This window comes from Pyrgilauda ruficollis, unplaced genomic scaffold, assembly GCF_017590135.1.
Source record: "Pyrgilauda ruficollis isolate IOZ18807 unplaced genomic scaffold, ASM1759013v1 scaffold6, whole genome shotgun sequence".
Classification (NCBI taxonomy): Eukaryota; Metazoa; Chordata; class Aves; order Passeriformes; family Passeridae; genus Pyrgilauda; species Pyrgilauda ruficollis.
The window spans coordinates 2,586,361-2,610,214 of record NW_024527710.1 but is presented as its reverse complement, the minus strand read 5'-3'; the positions used below and the strand labels follow the sequence as shown (position 1 = coordinate 2,610,214).

At 38.8% G+C, this 23,854-nt stretch overlaps 1 protein-coding gene across 1 annotated transcript in view; it reads right to left on the bottom strand.

Moving 5' to 3' along the window:
* ABCA4 (ATP binding cassette subfamily A member 4) overlaps positions 1-23,628 on the bottom strand; it is a 59,621-nt gene extending 35,993 nt beyond the window's left edge. The window contains exons 1-13 of the mRNA XM_041483139.1: positions 23,563-23,628; positions 21,049-21,142; positions 20,390-20,531; positions 18,361-18,500; positions 15,539-15,666; positions 12,570-12,767; positions 9,980-10,069; positions 9,356-9,596; positions 7,791-7,930; positions 6,581-6,697; positions 5,629-5,826; positions 2,226-2,431; positions 1,277-1,453 (exon numbers count right to left, since the gene is read on the bottom strand). Coding sequence (XP_041339073.1) covers positions 1,277-1,453; positions 2,226-2,431; positions 5,629-5,826; positions 6,581-6,697; positions 7,791-7,930; positions 9,356-9,596; positions 9,980-10,069; positions 12,570-12,767; positions 15,539-15,666; positions 18,361-18,500; positions 20,390-20,531; positions 21,049-21,142; positions 23,563-23,628 — 1,937 coding nt within the window. The remainder of the gene's footprint in view (positions 1-1,276; positions 1,454-2,225; positions 2,432-5,628; positions 5,827-6,580; positions 6,698-7,790; positions 7,931-9,355; positions 9,597-9,979; positions 10,070-12,569; positions 12,768-15,538; positions 15,667-18,360; positions 18,501-20,389; positions 20,532-21,048; positions 21,143-23,562) is intronic.
* Between the last annotated feature and the right edge of the window lie 226 nt (positions 23,629-23,854).

The window sequence follows — 23,854 nt, the reverse complement described above, 5'->3', positions numbered from 1 at the left end:
CTATTAAGCACACTATAGCTACAGAAGTTATTAAGCAAGGTCCTGTGCAGGACACGGTTTGTCAGCTGCACTGTTTATCTCTTAATTTTGCTGAGTCTGGGAACAGGTTAACATAAACAATGTCTCCCTGGCATTGATGGCCTTGCTGTGCCGGGGGAGTTATCTCGTGAAGAAGATGAGGGAATACATCTCCCTCTCCCTAGTTAGGATTGATGTGGATGGTTTTATTATTCAGGCTCCCAGGGTACTTGCTCATCCTTATGTGAGCTGTTTAATACCACTAATTAACACTGCAGCTCATAGCTGCTAAATGCAAGGAGCAAAAAGTCTTCAGGTTCCTAAGTCTGAGCCCTATAGAACTATATTTTTGCCATGTGCTATCAAAGCTACATCAGCTTCAAAACAAAGGGAAAATCTTCACTTTCTCACCAAAAAATTCCTGAAAAGCAATCTGGTCTGGAGAAACAAACCCATGCTTTTGTGATGTGGCCTGGGCACGCTGAGTTTGCCAGTTGGTGGACACATGTAACCAGCACTAGGCCGTGCACAGCACAGCCCACAGGTTACCATGAGGGTGCACTTCCCTCACTTAAGCAGGATCTCTGCAGAGGCCATCACTGAGTTTGGATACCAGCCCTGAACTGCATGTGGCTACTGCAGGCTTCAGAGAACTTTTGCACAGATGGGGTTTCTGCCTCTGCAATATTCTCAGTGGAGAAGAAATAGACAGCAGGCTTGCCAGGGTGATGTTTTGTCAGACTAACACATAATGAATGATGGGAATGACAGGTCAATCTATGTGTCTGCAATTTGCTTTTATCAGAAGTAGTAGCATTTGCCTGCACAGAGCACATGGACAGAACTATGAAAAGATTTCCCTAATGCCTTTTTTTTTTGAGTGAAAAGTATACCAGGACAGTTGCAGTATCACAGACTGCAGCATTGGAGCAGGCACACCATGAACAGGGAAGAAAATTGGAAGAAAACTGCTGCTTTTAAGGGGCTAGTGCATTAAGTTCATTTTAGGCCTGGATACTGGATGAAACAAAGGCCAGGACTGGGATTAGGGGTCAAACCTTGGCAAAGGTGGCTTGTGGAGTCTGGGTTGTGACAGGATAAGGAAAAAACCAAATTAATTCAGTTGTTTCTCAGTTATTACTCTTGCATTTATACCTTAGGACATTTGTAACTTAGGGCTAATTCTGGTGCTTGAGAATCTTAAACCATCCAGCAATCCAAGTATTCAATAGAATTAAGACAAACTGCTTTTACTCACACATCATCCACAAAACACGGATATGGCATTTGCTGCAGATAAATTCCCAATGGCACTTCAGTGCTGGTCTGGGTCTTTATAATCCCATGCTCAATCATGTCCTGGAGATATGCAAAGCCTCCCCAGATATAACGTAAATCATCAACAGGATCAGCTCTTGGACCAGGATCCCAGTACCTCAAAAGAAAATTCACATGGAAACCATTTGGGTAAGCAGTGACTTTAGGGAAGGGTTGTAGGGCAAATTAATTAATTAATCTTAGCAACTGAAATTGTAGGGACACTGCCTGGAGTTGTCTTTTCTAGACTTTGGTCTATCAGACCATATTGCTTAAGAAAGTAGAAGGCTCTTTTTTTTCCTCTAATTTTCTCTGCACTCACTTGGAATAGCAATTGTGGCCTAAAATGTACATAAATTAGTCCCACAGCAGAATAACTATTTCTAGAATAGAAATAACTGTATTTGGAATTGCAACTACCAGATACCATTATATTCTTCTGTAGACAATCCTGAGAAATGATATCCCTTTAAGCGAGTCTATTTGGTGGGGACTTGAGGAGGAACAGCAGAGAAGTTCCGCTGTCCAGGTGGAGGAGCACTGAGTCACAGTCCATGCAGGGCTTCCTTATCTGTCTTTCCCAATGGTGGGGCCATCTATAAACTGAAGCAGGTTACTGAACAGATTCTGAGCAGAGTCATCCCTTTGCCTTGTATTCATGCACCCACCCACTGCTTGGCTTGTCACAAGAGTGACACCATTTGTGTTAGTACCTGGTAACTGGAGATGGATTCTGCGCCGCACTACACAGTAACTATTAACAAATACAGCTGGATTTTACATATGTATCCCACATATGTTAGAACCCACATAAGGGTTCTAACACCCTTATGTCTCTCATATTTATGTTATGGCAGGCAAGAACTGAGAAATAACTATCAGGTAAATACCTGTCTTTGATTTTGTTTGTTTTCTCCACTGCATCTATGTCCATTCGGATCTTGTATGTCACATGTGGTGGGAGACTGCTGGCTGTAGGTTCTAAGTCTGAAAAAACCACAGCAGCCCATAATTTGTTTTCCTCCAGCAGATAAAGGGCTTGCCGAGTCAGCTGAGTTTCATCAAGATAACCTTCAAATTTATCCAAGGTCAAACACTACAAATAATTACAAAGAGAAAACTTGCATGGGATTAAAATCCTAAGAGGTATACATTAAAGCAAACAACAGTGGTTTAAAACAGAAAAGGAAAGTAGGTTCAACTGAAACTATTGTTATTTTCAGTTTTATGATGAAACTATTAAAAGTTGACTCTCTCCTCCCTTCTTCAGCCCAGAAAGTGCCTGAGTGAATACTAGACAGCTAAAGGATGACTGATCTGTAAGAAAAGAACATTGGCTGTGGACTTCAGATGAAAAGCACTTTGTCAAGTGAAGCACTAGAAAAAGTCAGAGCATACATTTAAATTTAAATGTCTCTTAGGTATTTCAATGTTTATTCCTATGTAACACCAGACAAGTCATTGATTTATCTAACTGGTCATATTGCACCCCCGCTGCATTCTGACACGTGATTTACCTCCTGACTTAAGCTAACACATCATTTTTATTGGCTATCTCAATAAAAAAATGTCTTCTTTCTTAGTCTCTGTCATTATTACAAACTGTATTCTTATCAATGCATATACGAGACAAAAATTCATCATAATTTAAGTTCTTTATGTTCCTCCATTTAGGTCCTACTTAGCAGGCATTGTAAAACAAAGATTGTGAATGCTATAAACTCTAGCATTAGTTGTCTGTAAAATTACAGATTTATGTTCGTATATTTAGCTTCTGCCCTTCAGAACTGGCAAAATATTAACAGGGAGTAGAAGTATTTAACCCCTGATTGACTGGAAAGATACTTATTGAATTCCTTTGCTTCATAAAATTCCAACAGGCTGACTTGTTTGATCTTATCTCCTTGATCATTTCTTGCAAGCCAATAACTAAAAATTAGTCTACATCAAAGGGCTCATACTGGTACTTGTTATTTAATCTTAAAGACTCCTTTACTTAACCTTTCCCTGTGAGAAAACATGCTATGTTTCCCTTAAAACTTGTACTATCACAGCTTAATGGGATCTATATGAAAATATATTTTTTAAATCACAACAGAACAGTGCTTAAATTGGTAATACTCTTTTGTGGCTTTATTCTTCCTGATGTTTGTAAGTGTTCATTTTCCCTTTTGCTTCAGAAAACTAAAATATATGTAGAATTCCATATCAGAAAGCAAAATAAGGCAGAAAACTTTGCATGCCAGAAGAGAAATAAAATCAGACTGATGGCTCATGTTGCATTAATTTTTTGGGGATACATTTATCCCACATCATGTTAACTGAGTTTAGCAATTCAGTTTAGTTCTTGCAAAAGTGGCAGTGTGTGGAAAGCAAACCCCTCCTGTGGAACTGTGTCTTTACAGGGCCTGGAGGATTATTTACTGTTTCTTTATCAGGAGGAATTATTTTCAATACACTTATTTCAGCTGCAGAAGAACTCAGACAGTTCTCCAGGGGAATCTGTGAGAATGATACTGGCAAAGTACTGACAGCAACTGAACTTGTCTAGATTTTCACTGCAGAACAGACAGTGCCTGGAGTGGGCTGAGGAGCAGCATAGGCTCTAATTCAGGGGCTCAGTAAAGGAAGCTGCAAGTGTTCAAAACACAAAACACAAATGCTTATAGATCTTCTCCATGAGTAGAGTGAAATCACAGCTTGTATAAGAACATAGGGCAAGACGAGAGTGTTGCAATAATTCACACAGTTTGAAAGTGAGAAGACATTTTATATAGTAATCTATGAGCCAAAGCTAGAATTTGTTTCTCTTAACATGAACTACATTCTAAACATAGGCTGTATGCTCTACCTAGGCTTTTCTTTCTGCCCAGTGAATTTGAACTCAGTTTGTGTCTTCATAAATCTCACTATATAAAAATTAATTAATCAGCTACTTGGGGAAATTTATTTCAAATCTACTCCCAGTAATTATTTAACAATTTAAAATGGTTCAATGAAAATGGGAAAACAAAAACCAAAATCTAATAATAAGAACAGGTTGGAAGATAAAACCAGAGAATAATAAACATAAAGAAGTGACTGCATAGCTCTCACTAACAATTTAGCTGTTCTGTGGCCTAAGGTAATCAAAGGGAAGAACAGGAAAATTTTGGGGTGGTGAGGAGGAGCAGCCACTGCATAATTTGTGGGATTCTCAGCTGCATCAGAGTTTGCAGCAGAGACCTGGAGTTGCCAAAGACAAGTGCTGGCAACACACCTGTCCTTCTTGCATACTATGGTGGTAAGGAGCAGGCTATTCCCCAAAGGGAGCTATTTGTTCCCATTGTGTGTGGCACAGTGGGAAAATGTTCTCAAGTGCTTACAACTCCGTGTAAACAGCAGACTTTAAAGAATAAGCTCATTACAAAGAATATTAGGACACAAAGATCTATTACAAGGTACAGTAACTGTTCTGATATTATTGATGTTCCAGCACTGACCTGCTGCACACAATATATTTCTCAGTTTGACAAGAAATAATTCTGCTGACATGATACAAAAAGATCATTAAATGAATCAGAAGACCTTTGTGCAAAGCCTTTCTTTTTCCTTCTTGTACTAGCTGTAGGAAGGCAGATAAATTTTCAGTTCCTGCCTTCTTGGTAGGGACAAATGGTCTTTTAGACTGAACTGGATTGAAATTAGGAGTTAGGCTTAGTCTTGTTGCCTATAACTGGTATCAATTTTCTCTCAAAAATCCTCAGAAGGCACCACTGAAAACAACTTGCTAGAGAAGAGAGGTACAGATTGCAGGAAAGAGACAGACATCTTGTCAGAAGTGACCACAGAACAAGTGGAAACTCCCTCATTGGTTTCAATGGAATTTTGATCAGATGCTTAAAAACCTGCAAAGGGACTTACCAAAGAACTGTTAGTTCCTCTGCTCCTGACCTTAGTGAAAAGGTCAGGAAATTAGTGGCCTGCTGGTTATTAATACTTTCAAGAAACCAATTCTTTGAGGTTTTGCATTTACTTTCTTCCTCTTAGCATTGAAGTGTGTTCAGACATTCAACCAGCATTTTGAGTAAAGCATTTGAAGACCACCAAATCGAACTTCTTTTGATAAGTATTCATGTACTTGTGCCACTGTATTATTCTCAACACATGGTTTGGATAATGAGATTCAACTTGAAACAAACAAAGATTTTATGATTTTAACTTTCTCGTCTGTTACCACAGAACCCAGTACTGCCTAACTGGTTTTAAGATATCCTCTACAATTATTTCCTGAAGGGGCAGGGATAAATTTACCTCCAAATACTGACTGAGCAAACGCAGAACCTGGTCTACAGCGCTGAATATGTTCCGCCAGTCAAAGTCCACCATTCCCTTCTCCCGGCTCCTTGAAGACCCATTGTGCAGAAAGTTGATGATATGTTCTGCCGTGAAGCCTTCTGCACCCATCTGGCTGTTCAGGAAGTCCCTCACTGTAGGATGTTTCAGAGAGTCCTGAAGAAAAATATGACAGCTTTGCCACAATGATTGTCTTTCCATGCCCTGTTTAGCTAGAAAGGTTTCCATTTCCATAACTCTTTCAACACATGAACGAGGACAAAAGGGTATGCTAAAGAATCAATTTTACAAATGGGTTATTGCATAACTGGATGTGTGAATGGATGAAAAGAAATTTTTCTTTGACTGTTTATTGCATTCTTTCCCTATAAGCAAGAGGATAAACATTATAAATGTCTAATACAATATAGAAAAATGAGGAAACCAAATGTTTTTTCTAGTATGAACTGCTTTATAAACTTTAACTACAGACAGTAATTGCAGCTGATCAAAGTCAAATCTAAATGATGCAGAAATAAGCAATTTCCCAAAATAAATTTCTGTCTGGCCCAGAAAAGGTATGGTCTTACTGCCTTCTTTGCCTATACAGAATTCAAGAAAATCAAGTTGTCTGTTCTTGAAAGACATTTTGGGGAGGCAGGGAAGCAGCAATTGCTGCCTTTATTAAGAAGCCATTAGCCAGATTCTTGACTGCCCAGATCTGAGGTTTTGCCACAGGGATGCTGTAAGGCATCTATGACTTGCCTTCAAACCAAGCCCAGCAGCCAATAGCCTTAAAGGCAACAGCTTCCTTGCTGCAAAGGCTGTGCTTCTGGCCAAATCTTTCAAATTAATTGTCTTCTCCATTAATAAAAATAAAAGCTGGTGAAAGGCTGCTCTTACTGAGGATCTTTGATAAGTTATAACATACACGGATCATATTCATTTGCAGGCTGTTTTGAAAGAAGTACCACAGCTGAGGTCCTACTTCCTCCCAAGCTTTGGTCAACAATTGGAGGCGTTCAAGCTCCTCAAAAGTGAAGTTTGCCTGATGAAAAAAAACCAGCAGAAAAGAATTTTAGAACTCTAAGTAGACAGGCAGAATTTATGATCTATCCAGGATTTGGTGAAAGGAGAACCTCTAACTTAGACAGCTGTAGTTTTTATCTTCAAAACTTATCCAATTTGTTCAAATAGCAAAAATTTTAATAATCATCAGAAAAAGAATCTGTAAAATCCAGCCAGAATCAAAATCACTTAGGATAAAATTCTATGGTATATGTAATGGAAAAAACAATTGCACATTAAGCCTAATTAATTACAATTCCTTTAAATACTCAGATTTTTGGTAGAAATATTTAGAATTTTTCCCTTGACTTTCTCTCTCCATTAAGAACTAAAAAGGAAGATGATGATGTGAGTAGATGAATGAATGGAAGGCAGCTGGAAAAGACAGATACTCCCACAGCCATGCTATTAAGACCTGAAATGCTGAGCTGCTGTAAATCTGATGTTTTTCTGTGTGAAATCTGAGCAGCAGTTCTGTGCCTTGTACAGACCTCTAGAGTAGTGAATTGCTGGTTATGAGCTGGCCAAAACCTGGGTCATATGCAACCTTGATTTAACTGCTCAGATTAATTTCACCCAACTTCAGGCATTTTGCTGAAGAGTCCAGGTTCCATCCTATTTTAATGAAAATTCTTTATGCATTCAAAAGGTAAAATAATAAACCATGATGTTGCTATTGGTTTGCAATATCTCAGTGTTAGTTCTCAATAAGCTTATCTAAGTCTCACAGCTGCCCCATTTAAATAGTTACTGGCACAGAGCTGCTCATGTTCCTACCTCTGTAAAATAAATATTACTATGCTTACTAGTGTAAATGTGGAATCATGCCAACAAAATGCTGCTTGGGTGAGCTGGAAAAACCATGTAGCATGCACCAAGATGGGATGAATCAGTGAAGACTTATCTCCTGTTCTTTAAACAGAGTACCTGTCCTTCCTCTGAGGACCATCAGAACAAATGGAGTTTTGAGAAGAAAATCTGATTAGGCCGACTGTCACTGGTGACTGTTTTTCAAAATATGTTTCTTAGCATACAATTTTTAGAAATATACATTTTTGTATTTCAGAACTTACATTTTTTACAATTTCCCGTACAGGAGGTGAATCAGGAGCAAAGAGAATTTTTCCCATCAGCAGGGGCTTCACAGCATGCCAGGCTATTTTGGTTAAAGGGTTTGATTCCAAGTTCTGGATCAATGCATTACAAAAGGGTGCTAAAGACAGAAAGAAAGACAGTCTTTATGTAACCCTACTAAAATCCTATCACACATAACATCCTGCAGGGCTTTTTAGTGGCAATACAGACAGTTTGAATCTGAATGAATAAAAGCACATTCTGCAATGCAGAAGTACAATGACTGAATGAACAGCAAGACTATTAAGTAGATATTGGAGTTGTAAAATGTGCTATGTAAATTGGAAAAGCAAACATAAATAGCCATTTGAATTTGCTGTTATTTACATGGTATTTCATATGGAAGGAAACAAGACAGCTCAGAACTCACTGAGAAGTTTGAGCTTTATTTGCTTTACTCCTAATGACTTAGCTCCTTTGTATTGTAGCTGATAATAATACAAAGCTGATGCTGTGGGCTTAGATGTTGAGCTCCGGAACAGTTCAGAATTGGATCCTACAATAATTTAAAATTAAACATTTTAATGTAAATATTTTTATCTTACCCCTGCACTATGAAGTAATTAGTTTACTTGGACAGCATTCAATTAATTTGTTTCCTGATTGAAGAGATGGAGTACTGGGCCTCTTTGGAAGTCTCAGATATAAGTAGAGACAAGTATTAACACAAACAGTGAAAGGTAGGAGTCTCTGTAAGCAAACTGCCCATCTGTACTTTGTCACCATGCAATCATATACATCATAGCAGAAGGGACACAGAACTACCAGCTATAACATGAGTGGTAGTACAGAAAAAACTGCTGGTGAGCTCAGTAGTAGCAAACTGAAGGGGACATAATAAAAAGACAAAATAACAAATGGTAAAAAAGTGGCTCTTCTTTGCATTATTTCCTATTACAACAGGAGGAAATAAATAGTGAGGAAATAAAAGCAACAAAAATTGGTAAACTGAAATATTTTCTATATAAAATGTAATCATGCTGTAGAACATTACTGCTACAAAACAGATGTAGTTTTATGCAGGAAGCTAACAGCCACCATGTATCAAATTGACTATTATTGGAAAGGAGAGACTGTTAAATTCCTGTGCCACAGGCCATCAAACAAGTTATGAGAAAAAATAAAGTTTAGGAAAATACTTTGGAGAAAAGTAATTCCAGAATGCCATACTGTCTTTTCCTGAAGCTTCTTCAGGGGTATCTTGTTCTTCCTGATATCAGTAGCATATAATAGAAGATAAAACAGAGGAACAGTCTTAATTATGATCATGCCTATGATTATGCTTCCATATTAAAAGCAAATGGGTATTTCTGTCAGTTGTCAAGTCCTGGGCTTCTCTGCTTCCAGCTATGAAGTAAGTAAGGAGTAAAATAATTTCAACTGGGTCTAATTTCCTAAATCAACTGCTTTAAAATGTTATTTATAAAAGCAACATTTTATGCCAGTACTTGAACATAAGGTGCACCTGTTGAGAGTTTCTTAATGGTTTGGTGGGAAAACTTACTGGTTGTATTATCATAAAGATAACCAGATTTCTTCCTTGTTGAGTCAATCCCCAGGAAAGCTTTGTAGTTGTTATCTTCATACCAGTTGAAGGAAAGCACTCTGGATCCACCTCCTTCTGGGTAGCCACAGAAAAGATCCGACAGGGAACTCACCAAGTGGCCTAAGGATTCTGGCCTTCCATCTTGTAGAAATGGTTGCAGAACCCTCAAAAGGTCCTGAACACTTGGCTTCCTGGCCAGCTGCAGTAAGACAAGACTTGGTTAATTGCAGCCCTCAAAGCAAGTAAGCATCTGGTGAGGTCGCAGTTGTGCCCAGATGGTAAAGTGTGAATGCAGTCAGAACCTCATCCTTTCATCTCCTCAGCCCTGGTCACAGGCACCATTTTCAGTTCTTGTTCTTTCATATCTTTTCTGAAGAAAAGAATACACTTCAGAATTGCCAATGCTTACGACTACATTTATTTTTTAATGAGAGAAGAATGAATTTTTAAGGAATCAACTCTTCCCCAACAAGTCTATTTTCTTTCTGGTAAAGCAGGTAACTGGAACATAAAAACAACAAAGGACAAAAAGGACTACGAACTATGCAGAAAAGTGATGTAATCTATTATTAGACCACTTACCTTTTGCACTGCTTGGGAGACATTAGACAGCACCCTCCCCCAGGCCTTCAGGTCAGCACCTGGTGAGTTTCTGTCCAACACAGTGGGAAGCTGTAAATACATAAAAATTAGGGAAAACCTTCTACATGAAAACAGTTAAAACAATGAGAAGAAAATCCAAATGGCATCTCTGTAGCTCACATTCTTTGAGTTATTTGGAAAAATATCTTATAAGCCTGTCTTATGGGGTCACAAATCCAGTACTCATATGCAGACACACAGAAGTCTGTGTAAATGTTCTTTCTAATACAAGGCTGAAACAAACACAAGCCACTTAAAATATATCTTGGGATTTGTTCTGTTCATTTAAGCCCACCATGACAAAAGGTGCAGAAATGGAGGAGGTATGCAGGAACTGGGACATTTGAGAAGCTACTTCTTACAGAGACTATTCTTTGAGTGAGATATACAGACTCTTGGTAACTTCCACATTTAGCTAAGGTTTGATACAGAAGCCCCCATTTGCCATGGAGGTAAATAATTTGTAGAAAACTTTGTATTTCAGAAAATTCCTGATTTTGGACAGTGTGGTTCTCACTGTTTATCAGACCTGAGAGAAACCATTACTTTCCCAGGCTTCTGCAGACTGAACAAACTGCCTTTTCAGTAGAGGTTAACATTTTATTTATCAGTGACTTAAGAGAAACAGGTGACACCATCATATGCTGTCACATACCACTTTGTTTGCATCACTGCATCCTTCTCTGTCAGCTGTCTAAAGAATCACATATGCACTTGGAACTCTTGAGGCTTTCTCAGGCATTTCTTCTGCTATTACAATAAAATACAAAGCTGGACTTGTAGATAGCTAGACTGTGATATCTATGAGACAAGCCCCTAAAAAGCCTTCCCCAAAAATGCCTACACACCCTGCTGAATGCCTGCCATTCCCTTCAGTCAGTAGGTGGTTAAGAAAGCACAAGACAGCTGCACTGTGTAGGTACCTGGCAGGGAGCCACAAAGGCTAGAGCTTTTATGGAAAGCTCGTGTTAGCGTGTTCTGATCTGTCACTTGACATTCAGGCAGGAAGAATACATGCAGGGCTTCAAAATACACTTTTCCATGTCCTCTAAGGGGAACCAGTCTGTGCAAAGATTGTACAGGGTTCTTGGAGCACCTGCCTCAACCTGGTCTTTTTGAAATTCTGAGGAAGAACAGGAATTGTAAACCTGTAAAAAAAGCTGGGCAGTACATTGTGAATATTCACTTAAGTCCTCAAATACTGAGAATCTATTTTAGAAATACTGTAGTATTAATTTTCTGCTACTTCCAGCAAGCATAAGATACATGAAAACATAAGACGATATATTTTAGGAATGGAAAACAGTGTCTCTCAGAAGCTGGCCACAAATCAGGGCTGGTAAAATCACATGGGCACAAGGGCTATCAATGCTACAATAATCAAACAGTGTTTTGCTGGTGTGCCAATTGTAGCTCCTGGCATCCTCTGTTCCCAGTTCTGGGAAACTGAGAGCTGAACAAAATCCATGTTAAATTAATCACAGTGCTACACTGCTGTGGCAGAAGAGTCTGACCAATACTTCCTATGCAACTTTTTCATATATCCTGCCTGCTCCTTTAAAGCAAACTGACAATGTGATGGTTTCATGACATTATATTACAAGGTAAAAACCAGCAAATTAAAATTCAGTGTTGAAAAAGGAAAAGCATGATCATAGGGAAAACAAACATGAAAGATATATGCACAGTGATAGACATTTAACTTTGCTATCATGAGGAAAGAGACCTTGGAGCCTTTAATAGTTTTCTGAAAGCATCACCTCAGTGTGCAGAATACAAATGAAATACTAGAAAAATATGCCATTTTATAATTATTTGATATAATTTGTATTTTATTATATATTTTAAAGTAATAATATTAATCTCTGTTTATACATATATATCTGAGTGGCATAATATCTCCATACTAAACCAAGGCTGCAGAAGTGGCTAATTCATAGCAAGATCACAGTAGAAACAGGAACACAAAGAAGGGCAAAGAAAATGAACAGAAGTAAGGAAAAGCTTCTATAGAAAGAGTGATGAAAGCCAGCACTACTTGCTAGTTTGGTTGGTTTGGGTTTTTTAAAAACAGTTCACACGGCTACACCAGTTCAAGCTGCATCATGACTGACTGCAGTGTAAAATTCTGTCATGCTGGATGGAGCAAAGACACAATGGGCTGTACTTGGTATTTTCAGAATCCTCATGATTCCCTGTAGGTTTTCCACACACTGTTTTGCTACACAGACTGGAAAGACCAGATAATATTTCAACACAAACTTTAATTTTAAAACTGCATTTGAATCTCTTAGTTCTGCTGTACTGTGAATTTAATCTGTTTCATTCCAAAACATACTCAGAACTATCTGGTGTCCTGCTGGTGGTAGGTTAACAATCACACATCCATAGCCTTACACTTGCAGGGGTAAATAAACTAAGACCACTTGGACAATTGGTGATTAATTAAAAAAAAAAAAATATTCTTGAAGGGTAAAAAAAAAAAAAAAAAGAGACAACATAAGGAAGGGTTAATTGTGTTAATACTTACCAGCCGAAATAGCTTGAAGAAATCAACATTTGCATACAAGGCATCTTCTACTCTTTGTAGACTGTCCTGGGACAGGGCACACATGGCCTTGTGTACAGAAGGGAGACCTCTTCGGCTGCTGAAGATGATAAAGCGGTCCAGGAGCACCTCACTGCAAGCAATGTCCTTCAGAGTCAAGCTAGGGACACCATAAGCAAACTGCAAGCAAAACCAATGTTTTACTTACTATTATGAAACTTGAATACTGCTCAGGAACAATTAAAAATTTATCAAAAATGGACAGTTTGATATCAGCCCCTGCTAATATTTTAATGAATGGCAGAGAGATGTGGAATTCAACTGACAGATCCAGTCTGTCTTGCAAAAAAAAACCTCCAAAACCACACAACCCTGCCCTCCCTAAAATTGCAACATTTGAATTGGAATTACGTTATTTTATGTCAGTGAAATAATTTGCATATTTGCTGGGTCACTTATGTCCTGGGGATGTGTGTGGTAAGAACAGCATTTTTTAACCATACACGCCTCATTTGGTGTGGTCCTCATCAGGCAGTGTCAACTGCAATGAAACTGGGCTGCACAGGGAGGCAGCCTGGGAACCTTGATTTGACTTGTGAAATGAGGAAACGTGACATTAACATCACTAAGAAGAACAAACACAGAAAAAAAAGAGTTGTTATTTACAAACTGTAACTGCTTTTCAATAATGTTCATGAACAGATGGGATTAGAAAAACATCAAACCTCCGCCCTTCCAATTTTTCCGGTAGGCTGTGCTGCTGCCAATCTTTCCTGAACTTCTTATTGTGTTTTAACATCAGTTTCTTATCTTTATCTTAGAATGACTCAAAAAAGCAGGCCCTCAGAGGGAAACTTCAATACCTTTTTTTTTTTTAATCAATGTGTCACTGTTTTGCCAAAGCTGGCAAGATGAAGTCCAAATTATTTTTTCAGCTAGTTGGCTGTTTGATCAGGTTTAGCTTTCAGCTCTGTGTGTCATTTCCTGACTCCCAGGCGGCTCAGACCTAGATCTCCAGCCAGCTGTTGGCAACAGTCAGGCTTTTGTAAACAAGTTGCTTTCAGGTTGATCAGCTCTGTGCCATCAGCAGCAGGGAGAAGGGGTGTACAGAAATAAGCAGGCTAACAGAGGGCAGAGCAGCAGGAAGAACTGTAGATGAACTATCACGGTTGAGGATTAAGACAGCCATAGATCTAGGGTCTAGTCATGGCTCTGAAACTTCCACCTCAACCATGCATAAGTCCAACCCAAGCAACTTGCTGATCAAGAAGGGCTATTGGAATGAAGCAAATTATCTCCCACAGAAAATGCAGTGTTCAATTCCTACTGAAAATAATTCTCTTGCTGTGTCTTTAACCTTATGAGATTGGTTTTTCTGCACCATTTTCACATGAAAGAAGTATTCACAGCACTTTCTTTCCTCATAGCTGTAAATCAGCTCTGGTAAGCTGATCCTGTATCTGTGTAATTATTGCTAACAAGAAAACTGCACAGAGGAGAGCAAAAGTGGTATTTAACACCAGATCTCCTCCAGCTTCCTCTAACCAATGCTCAATTTCTTTAATTTCCAGCATAAAGAGAACTACATCTCTTTCTACATCAGCACAGAAAACACAGCAGAAAGACACCACATTCCAGCAGGCTTCAATAATTTTTTTTTTGCGATGTTGTTCAAAACTTCAGTCCTGCATACACTGGCAAGCAGAATTTTTAGCAGTAGATGAATGAATGCCACTGGGGAGCTAATAGAGTCTAACACAGCAGCACTCAGTTCTCCTGACACAGCAGACAGGTGCAGAAGAGGTATGGGATTAATAGGGAAAGAGAAACCCAGCAGGATATCTGTATATATTCTCCTTGTCACAAGCAGCAAGGAAGCAAATTTTCAACATCTCAGCTGACAGGGAAGTGTGAAAATGCATAGGATGTATCAATTTACACTGGCTTTGGTATGATCTTGTGATATTGCTTCATGATAAAGTGAGGACAGTGGAGGGCTTCCCCAGGTACCAATCAAGAATACAGCAAACAAGTAATCTGGCTACTGATCACACCAGCTGGAACCTGTGATGCACAAAAAGAACTGCATGAAAGGTCACAAATGCCCTCCTTCTTTCTGCACACACACAGTTTCAGAATTTGCATTTTATGTGGCAGTGAAACAGAGGAATTGTGTCTTTCAGGCTCAATTATTCACTTACTTCCACCCACACTAATGCAGTATAGAAGCTGCTCCAGAATTGCAATTCAGCAACATTCATTCGTTAATACAGCACTCCTCAGAGAGCTCCCAGCCACCATGCAGAAGCATATACAGCATGTACATGCAGAAGCAGAGACTGGGCTTGGTCAAACATAGTTCCCTGCTTAGCTGCTTCAGGAGGGATTTGACCTGCACTTTTCACTCTGGATTTTCTGAGCAGATCTATTATTCAATCAGAATCTAAGAAAGTGAGTCTGCTTCTCCACTTCCACCTATTCTTGTGAGACAATACCAAAAAGCTACTATGCTGACATTGGGGCAGAGAATTTAAATTATAAACTAAGAACTTCCAATAGTTCTTCTCTCATCAGGACTATTATCTCAAAAGGATGCACAGCTTCCTTATATTTTTGTGTCAAGTCTTCAGTCTTCAGTGCTTGCTAGTACTGTTTCTTGATGCTCATTATTTGGGTGCAACAACAGGATTTTGCTGTTTATTTATTTATTAATATTTGATTTATTAATATTTAATGTATACTCAAAATGTTTTTTAAAGACAAATCAAACATCTCTTCCTCTAGATTCACAAAAAAAAAAAAAAAAAAAAAAAAAGGGAGAAATTGTACAAATGACCCACAAGGCATCAGTTATTCTGGGCCCAAAGCCTTCACTGAGGCTACTTTGCACATACAGCCAGGAGATTGGTTCCTCACAGATAACCACCCGGTAGCTGTTAAACTCTACCCACCTGTTCAGGGCGCACTTGAGCATTAATAAGCTGGTAAACAACAAAATCTGTGAGGCCAACATTTTCTAGCAAGAAGGAAGTGAGGGTCTCCCCATCTTTCAAAATGTCTAGAATTCGTATTCCTCTTCCTGGATGAAAAAGGAATGCACAGATCAGTGAGATACCAAACAAAGGAAGTCAAAGAACAGCTCATATCCTGGCTTAAACCTGCAAAAAGAATGTGCTTTGGCTCTTATACCTAGTCGTGACTAACTGGGGCTAAAATTATTTTTGCAATTCAAAATCATTTTAATCCTTTGTTGGGAAATGATAATCAGAAAATGCTGAGTGTTCTGGCTCTGCATATCTGATCTCTCAAAGATGTTTCAGACTAGGGCTATAGCAATGGACACACTGAGAGCAGCCCTGACTGCATTTGTAAGTGTCTGATTTTTTCTGATGTAATGGTTTATTTTAAAGGTTCAGATTCAAATATGCTACTGTTCTTAGTGTCCTTTCTGTGTCCTTGTGCAAATAACTTCAGCCAATCCTTTACATTTACACTAATTTATCACTTGTTGTCAATCAATTTTAGTTCTTTAACCTTATTCTCTAGCTTTGCAAAAGTGACCCTTGAAAATCTTCTATGAGAAAAAACTCAATTTCTTTGGAGAAGCATGAAGTGTAGCTTATGCTTCATATTAAACTAGATTAACTACTACTCTTCAAGCAAACCAGTGAGACCACCCACTGTTAAATTAGACACATGTAAGAGGCCACCAATTTCCCTGCTACTGCCTGTAACAATACCCAAAATACTGCTGCTCCTAAAGTCAAACAGTTCCAAACTTTTAAAACTTGTATCTGTTACAGATCTTATCAGTGAGAACTCTGCCTCAGCATGCTATGAGAGAAAAGCTTGGAAAATTTATGTTGCTCATGTTCATCGAATATTTATTATAACTTTATTGAATTATAGCTTTATTAAAGGTACCTCACACAGCATCCACAGACTTTGGTAAAGAATGCTTGAATAGCTCTAATTCTTCTAGTCTTTAGAACAGGCAATTGAAACTGACAGGAGCAGTGTATCCTACTGACATAGGGAATGTAACTTGAGACATTTCTAATAAACATGCACTCCATTCTGTGAGCTGAGTCTTATCAGAGTTTGCCAACTAACTTCCACAATTCCATCTGCACTAAGCATATTCTGGCCTGAAGCTACAGGGTCTGAGAACTTCTTCAATTGTTTCTCCACATATTTATTCAAGCAGTAAACACTGAAAACAATAGCAGGGGTCTGTCCCTCATATTCTTACTGATGCCTTTCCTGGCATCCAGGCAGTGTGGAGGAAAAAGAACACCACAAGAAACATCTCATCAAAAGTGTCAGTGCAAAAGGAGACTGGGACAAGGAAGGAGGACTCAAGAGGCAGGTCTGATTTCAGTAATCAGAAGAAGTCTCAATCACAACTCTGACATTCACAGGTTTCTCCTTGCTCAACTTTGCAGCTATTCGATTAAGATTGTTACTTAGAAATGATAGTAGTAAGCTATAAACACAGACAACTTAAATAGCCAATCTTTCAGTAACTTTTGTGTATGAAGAAAGATGGTAATTCATATTTTATTAGTCAGGCTTCAGAACTGACTTTTTTACTGTTTTATATAATAGGAAATTCCAAACATCTATTTTTTAAAAAATGTAAAACACATTTAAAACCTCCGCAGATTCTGAAGAAGCATTAACATTATATGGTACAGGATTTGTGGGAATGTACTCTATATTTCATGAATACAGTTGATATAGGATGCAAAGGCAACTTCCTAAACCATGGGGTGTGGCCCCTTAGCAGTACATAGCAAACCCATGGCATGACATGCTTTTCCTCCCCTCTGAATAGTCATGCTTGATTTCTATGGCTGGGTACAAACAACAGCTCAGATTATACTCAGGTTCTTGTTTACATTCTGGGGCATTTGGTTGTCTCCCTGTTATTTACAAGGAGATAATCCGCTTTTTACTTCTAGTTATAAACCTCTGAAAGAACAGTGGACCATGTGTATCAGATGGTTTATACACATCCTGTTAAAATATATGGAGAGAGACTAATTTTAATAAGAATGCTATTCCTGTGGCAAAGGATTTGAGAATGGGACAGATCAATTCACAAAGCCAGACAATTTTTATATCTTCAGTTTAGGAGTACCTTTCAAATTCCATACTTTAAGTCAAAAAAATTTACAATTATACCATTCCCTATTTTCCCCTGGACTGTGTTTTGAGTTTGGCAAGTTGCTTTAAATAAAAGTTGCAATGAATTTGCAATTCTGTTTATATGTGTTCAATGCTTTCTCTTTCTCAACATATCATGAAGAGTTTCCTTCTTCATTGTTTCAAACCTGTTTTAGCTAAGATTGTGGCAAAGTACCTCTAAGCATTTCTCTGGGTTATGCTCCTGGCACATATTCAGACATGTTCCTAATTTTCCATTCCTCTGCATCTTCCAGTGAACTTTCTGACTGCTTCTGCTTTTACTTTAATAATAATTAATGACATTTCTTAAGCCATGTTTTACTTTGTGTGGTGAGATATCTATGCTTTTTGAGTTTTGTCTACTGTTATTTAAGGAAGATGGTTGCAGAACAGAGATGACTGCCTCTCTCCTTTCCCTTAAATGACAGGTGTTTGTCACTGAACAGATTTTAACTTACCCTAACACTAAGAAGAGCAGCTACATGTGAAATATACTATAATGCTGCCAGCCTCCAAAGTAACTACTATCCAACTCTCAGAAGGAAAAATTAAATAGTCTAAAGGATATAGACACAACAATTACCTGCAATTCTTTCAGGATTAGTTCTCATTGTTTCCATAAACTGAGTCATAATGATCAGTTCTTCCCAGATTCTTCCAAGGTCATGGATTTCAGGGGTTTCAAGTAAAAGCTCCTGAGCATCTTTATATACCCTTGCAAGGCTGAAAGGAGAAATAATGAAGAAACAGTAATTTAAGAGTGATGACTCTTGAGAACCTTTCAAGTAAAAAAAAACCAAAAAAAAAAAAAAAACCAAAACCAACCAAAAGAGAAAAGACAAAAAAGAAAAGAAAAGAAAAGAAAAGAAAAGAAAAGAAAAATTCTGAAAGAAAGTCTGCATTAGGGATGAGGAAAAAAAAAAGTTGTTTTGTCCTCAGTTTCAGGTAGTCTGGGGTTCAGTTAGGTTTGAAAGTCCACAGAAGTTTTATGAGGGTGACTGGTGTTGCAGAAGTTTGGCCATTCATACATTTTTTTCATTAGCCATGCTGGTCCTTCTGGGGACACAGGACCTTCCCCAGACAACTTGTATCTCACAGTCAGAGTGCAAATCTGCCCTGGTTCTACCCCAGGCCCAGCTCCAGCAGTTGAATGGGGCACTCTGGGCACATGCTCATCCTAGCAAGGGACATGGAATCATTCACAAACAGAAACATCCTTCCCCTCACACACCAGTCCCCTCCAATTTGTTAGGTCCCTTCAGAGTATTTCTTCTAGGAAGGGCAGGAAAACATAAGTAACAAATAGTCACAGGCAGCTGTTCAAATACTGGTTCTGGGTTAGAACATGCAGATCAAGCAAGGATGCAACCAGATCCTTCTGTTTATGAACAAGCATAATAAATTCTTACTATCAGGTAAGGCCATTACACTTCTTTAACAGTATTATGTGTTTCCATGCATGCAATAGTCTATCTCAGTCCACATGACTCATTTTAGCTTACAGGAAACAACAAACAGGAAGGACCAAATTATTTCAGAGAACACAATGAATTTACTTCTGCTGTAGTGCACTGGATTTACTGGGACTGACAAAGTGACAGTTTGCTCTTTAACAAGCAACATAGAAAAGCTAGAATGTACAGAAATCACAACCCTCTAGCATCACTGTGTGTCTGACTGTACCCCACCAAAAATGTTCAGCTGACTATTTTAAATCTGTTCACTAGGAACAAAAGGTCAAATGGTAAGTCCACATTACAGACTTTCACAAGACAGGGACTTCATTATTAGCTCATGAATTTTAATCATTGGATGCTCCAAAGTGGACTTTACAACAGGGAGATTTGAAGCATTTTTTATATTTAGGTTGACAGGGTTTTTTTCACTCTAAGGGTCCTTGTCTGCTATACTTTCTTTCATGACTCAGCTGTAATGAATAATGCAATAAAACACTCCCACAGCCCTTTTATAGTAATAGCCTGGAAATCTCCCATCCTCCTATTTTGCAAACAAGCTTAGTATCTGAAGTTTATGTGCTGATTAAAGTCTCACAAGTATATAGCCAAAATAGGTGCTACATAAGAAGTGGCAGTGCAGGTTATTTGCTGCTACTTCATCAGAGCTCTCATTCAGAAGGGACAACTCTAGTGATGAGAAAAGAAGGCTTAGGTATTCCATGCTCTTTTATCAAAAAGGTTTGTCCCAAGACATTCAGTAAGCAGGTTCTTACAGATTTTATTAAGTTAAAATGTGTTCCCTGGAGACTTGCACTGAAGTCCCTCTCTAAAAGGCCTAAAACTACCATCGTGAGTTCTGTTTCAACTCTGTTTACCACTGTTAGCATGAAACCAAAGTGCTAGAACTGAAAATTTTTGTCTTCCACTGTTTGCACACTGGTGTATTATTATCTTCCCTATTCATTCACATCACAGAACAATTCTTTAAAATATTCCTTGGTGTGGTGAGAGACCTTTCTAAGCAGGGTGAGAGACCTTTCTCCCTGCATCATTCATGCCCATGAACACCCAACAGGTGCTCACAGCAAGCTATTAGCAGTTCCCTAGCAGGCCTGTATTGCTGCAAACCAGTCTCACACATACAGCTCTGCTTACATGGAATTTTTGTAGTTGGACACTACACCTGGACCCTCTCCATGGGTTGGGCTGCGGAAACAGGGATTGTTCATGTTACAGAAGATGCCATGTAACCATGGCAGCGTTCCTGCTGATGGCATTGCCTTGTTTGGGAAGTGACCTAGAGTATCAAAACACAAAATAGAAATTGTTAGGTGTCTTTTCTATATGCAGCCTTTGTGAATATAAATAGGATGATGAGTTGGCTCTCTACAGAAGGAATGTGATAGGAATCACATACGTTTATCCTTAACTGAGAAAAAAGAAGTCCCCAATATAAGCAATATGGCTATTTTCAACAGAAACTAATTCTAAGTAATGTGAAGGCCTTTTTAAATAGGTAGTGAGGTAGTACTTTCTCAGTAACAGAATTATGGAAATCCAAAACCAGATAGCACCTTGAGACCCCAGGTAAGTCTGACCAGAAAGCATCTCACAGGAAAACTAGACATTTTTTCTAAGTATTCACTGCTAGGTCTTATACTACATGGCTACAAATAACTAAGCTACTTGAACTAAACTGTTCTTTCACCACTGGACAATAACACTCCACAAACAGGTCCCAATACCTCTGTCTGAGAACACCTGGCCATTACCTCTAACAAGTCAGATCATGATAACATCTGAAACATTCTTACATTCATGTTGGCGATACGGCGGATTGGCTTTCCTCAGCCAGACAAGCGCAAGAAACAATGACAGAGGCCATAAAAGCTCCACTAGAAAACGAAGCTGGAAAAAAGGGAAAAAAGTAAATTAAAAATAAATTTTTCAAATAGACCACCACAGAGTCCTAGATGGCTAGAGGCATAAGACCTCCTCTCCCAGCAGAAAAGCCCAGTGCAGCACGCGCCCATGGCTATCCATTGCCTGTTACACCATTTGAGAAGGAAACCCAACAGAGGATTTCATCAGAATGCCATGAAGCATCACCATTAACTCAGTGCTCAGTAGCTTCTCCACCTCTTGTAAAGAAATATCTAAACATCCTGACTGAGGTAGAAAGAGGCAGGAGGTAGTGCATGACTGTACAACAAGGATTAGATACAAGAGACAAAAGGATTCTTTTAATCCACACTTTGACACTGCTGGGCTCATTAGCAGGCTGTCACTGTACACTGTGCTTACCCAAAAGTAAAAGACTTCAGCATAAGCTTTATATACTTTGACCTTTACTTTTGCTTCTTTTTTCATTATTCATTTCAATGCTATTAATTTCCTAATACCTGTAGAAATGTATGTATTAAGATCAAACACCTTATTTAATAACACAGAAGACCCCATCAAAGGCCACTTTATTGCCCAGACCTTTCAATATACTTAGAAGAGTCACTGGCTCCCGTGTCATGTCAGAAAATCAAGGGCACTGCTTTACCACAGAGCAACATCCTGCCCGGTTTTGAGTCTGTTTCCTCCACTCCTGTGTTTCAGTTTGTTTTATTGCCTCTGTGTGTTTTGGCAGAGGTTTGAAACTACAGTCCTTTGATCCTGTAACACAGGCCTTGGGCTCTGAGGAACAGCAATGGGATTTTTGTGTCCAGACACATAGGCACTTTTTTGCTCCTCCCTGTAACAGCCAGGACAAAATATCTTCAGAACCAGGGTTGTAGCACATGTTTATTTACCTCCTTGTTTATTTACCTTTGCTCCCTCCTCCCCAACCAGGTACCAAACACGTAAGAATAATGCACATAGCAGCAGAGCCAAAGACAAGATGGGTTACACGTGAATGTTGTTTTGGGCAAAAGGCACTCCACAGCAAAATTAAGAACAGGTTTTTTGGAGCTGCCCTATTTTCCCACTGTAATTTTGTCTAACAGCTTTAGTTAAGCACAACATACTCTTACAGCAAAAGGATAGAAAGCTTTACACCAGGCAACAATTTTCTGTTTCACAGTTTTCCTCTTCAGGGTTTCCTTTCTAAAACAGATCAATAACAAAAAACCCACCCACCACCACCACCTAGGAAGTTATGCATGCCTGATCTTTTTAAAAGCACACAAAATCTTACCAGCAGCAAAGGGCAAATGACACACTTATTAGAGAGGGAAACCTGACAGCTGTTGTGCACAGCTCAGAATACCATTCCCAGCAGGGTCCACAAGGTCTGATCTACATCCCTTGCCACCCATTTGGGACAAGCACTAAACACTCAAACACAGAGGGGCAAGAACTGGTGAGACTCCTTGGTCCACCTTTGCTGCAGAGTTAATCTGTGTTAATGCTCAGATGTTGATTCTTCATCCCTAGAATATACAAAATCCTCAGACTTGAATTTGGTAGCTCCTTTCTGTCTGAGTTAACCAGTTTGGAAAAGATTGAAGTCTGAAGCTCAAGGGAAGCTTTCTTTCAACTTGGTACGCAATGTGTTGTGTGCTAAGGATAGACCAGTGCTGCCAGATCTCTGACTTTTTCCTGTGGACCTTATCCAAAGGACAAAAAGGTGTCTCAGAATTCACCAGAAGCATCAGAAAGCAGCCCATGATCCTACAGAACCACATAATAAACAGCCAGAAATCCCAGCAACATGCACAGAGAAATGTAATATCCAGACAGAGCTGTAATGGAGCAAGCACAATTATAAGACCATATAAATGTGAGAAGCTTAAATTGGCTATGGATCAACTGTTGACTCTGCAATGAAGTCTTGCTGTAAGACGAATATCATAATATCTACAAGGTATTTGTAAGTACTTAAAATACTTCTGGCTTTTGCTTTACTTATGTCATTCAGTCATATTAAAAAAGACATAATCTGTGTGAACTGTAAGGTCCTAACTAGAACCACATCTAAGAACAGCTAAGTGTGAAAAGCAAATCTAAAATTAGGAATCAAACCCTCCTGAGCTGAATGATGCTCATTATGTTTTCTAACAACAGATCCTTGAATGTGAAAATATATAATTATTACTAACCACTACTTGTGGTACACCATATCATTTGTTAAAGAAAATCCCAACACAGCTATTCAAAAATCTGTAAAGAGCAGCTTTGCACACTGCACCAGACAAGATGCCAGACAACAGGCCCCTACAAAGATCACATGTGATTCTTTGAGGGTCTTGAAAGTTTTACATGCTGATAAATGTACCAGTCACTTAATCCAGTGGAGTGCATGGTTCAAACCTGAAATCCAAAGACTAATACTTTACCTTTTGTCTTTTCCGAAGGATCCAGTTCTTCCAGAGTAGAAGTCTGACTTGCCTAAAAAAGTTCATTCTTCTGCATCAGTACTTCTGGTTAACCTGTGGCAAAGAATGCATTGCCATTTCTCAGCTGACATCAGAAGCAGACCTTAGAGCAAAATAACAGCTTTCTCTTCTTATTTTAAGATTATGCTGTCACAGAGATTGGTTCCTTTCATTGTCTGCACCATTTAATTTTGCACTTGATACACTATCATGCCTGAAAAATCGTGAGTTTCCTTTGTTTAGAGGCTACTTC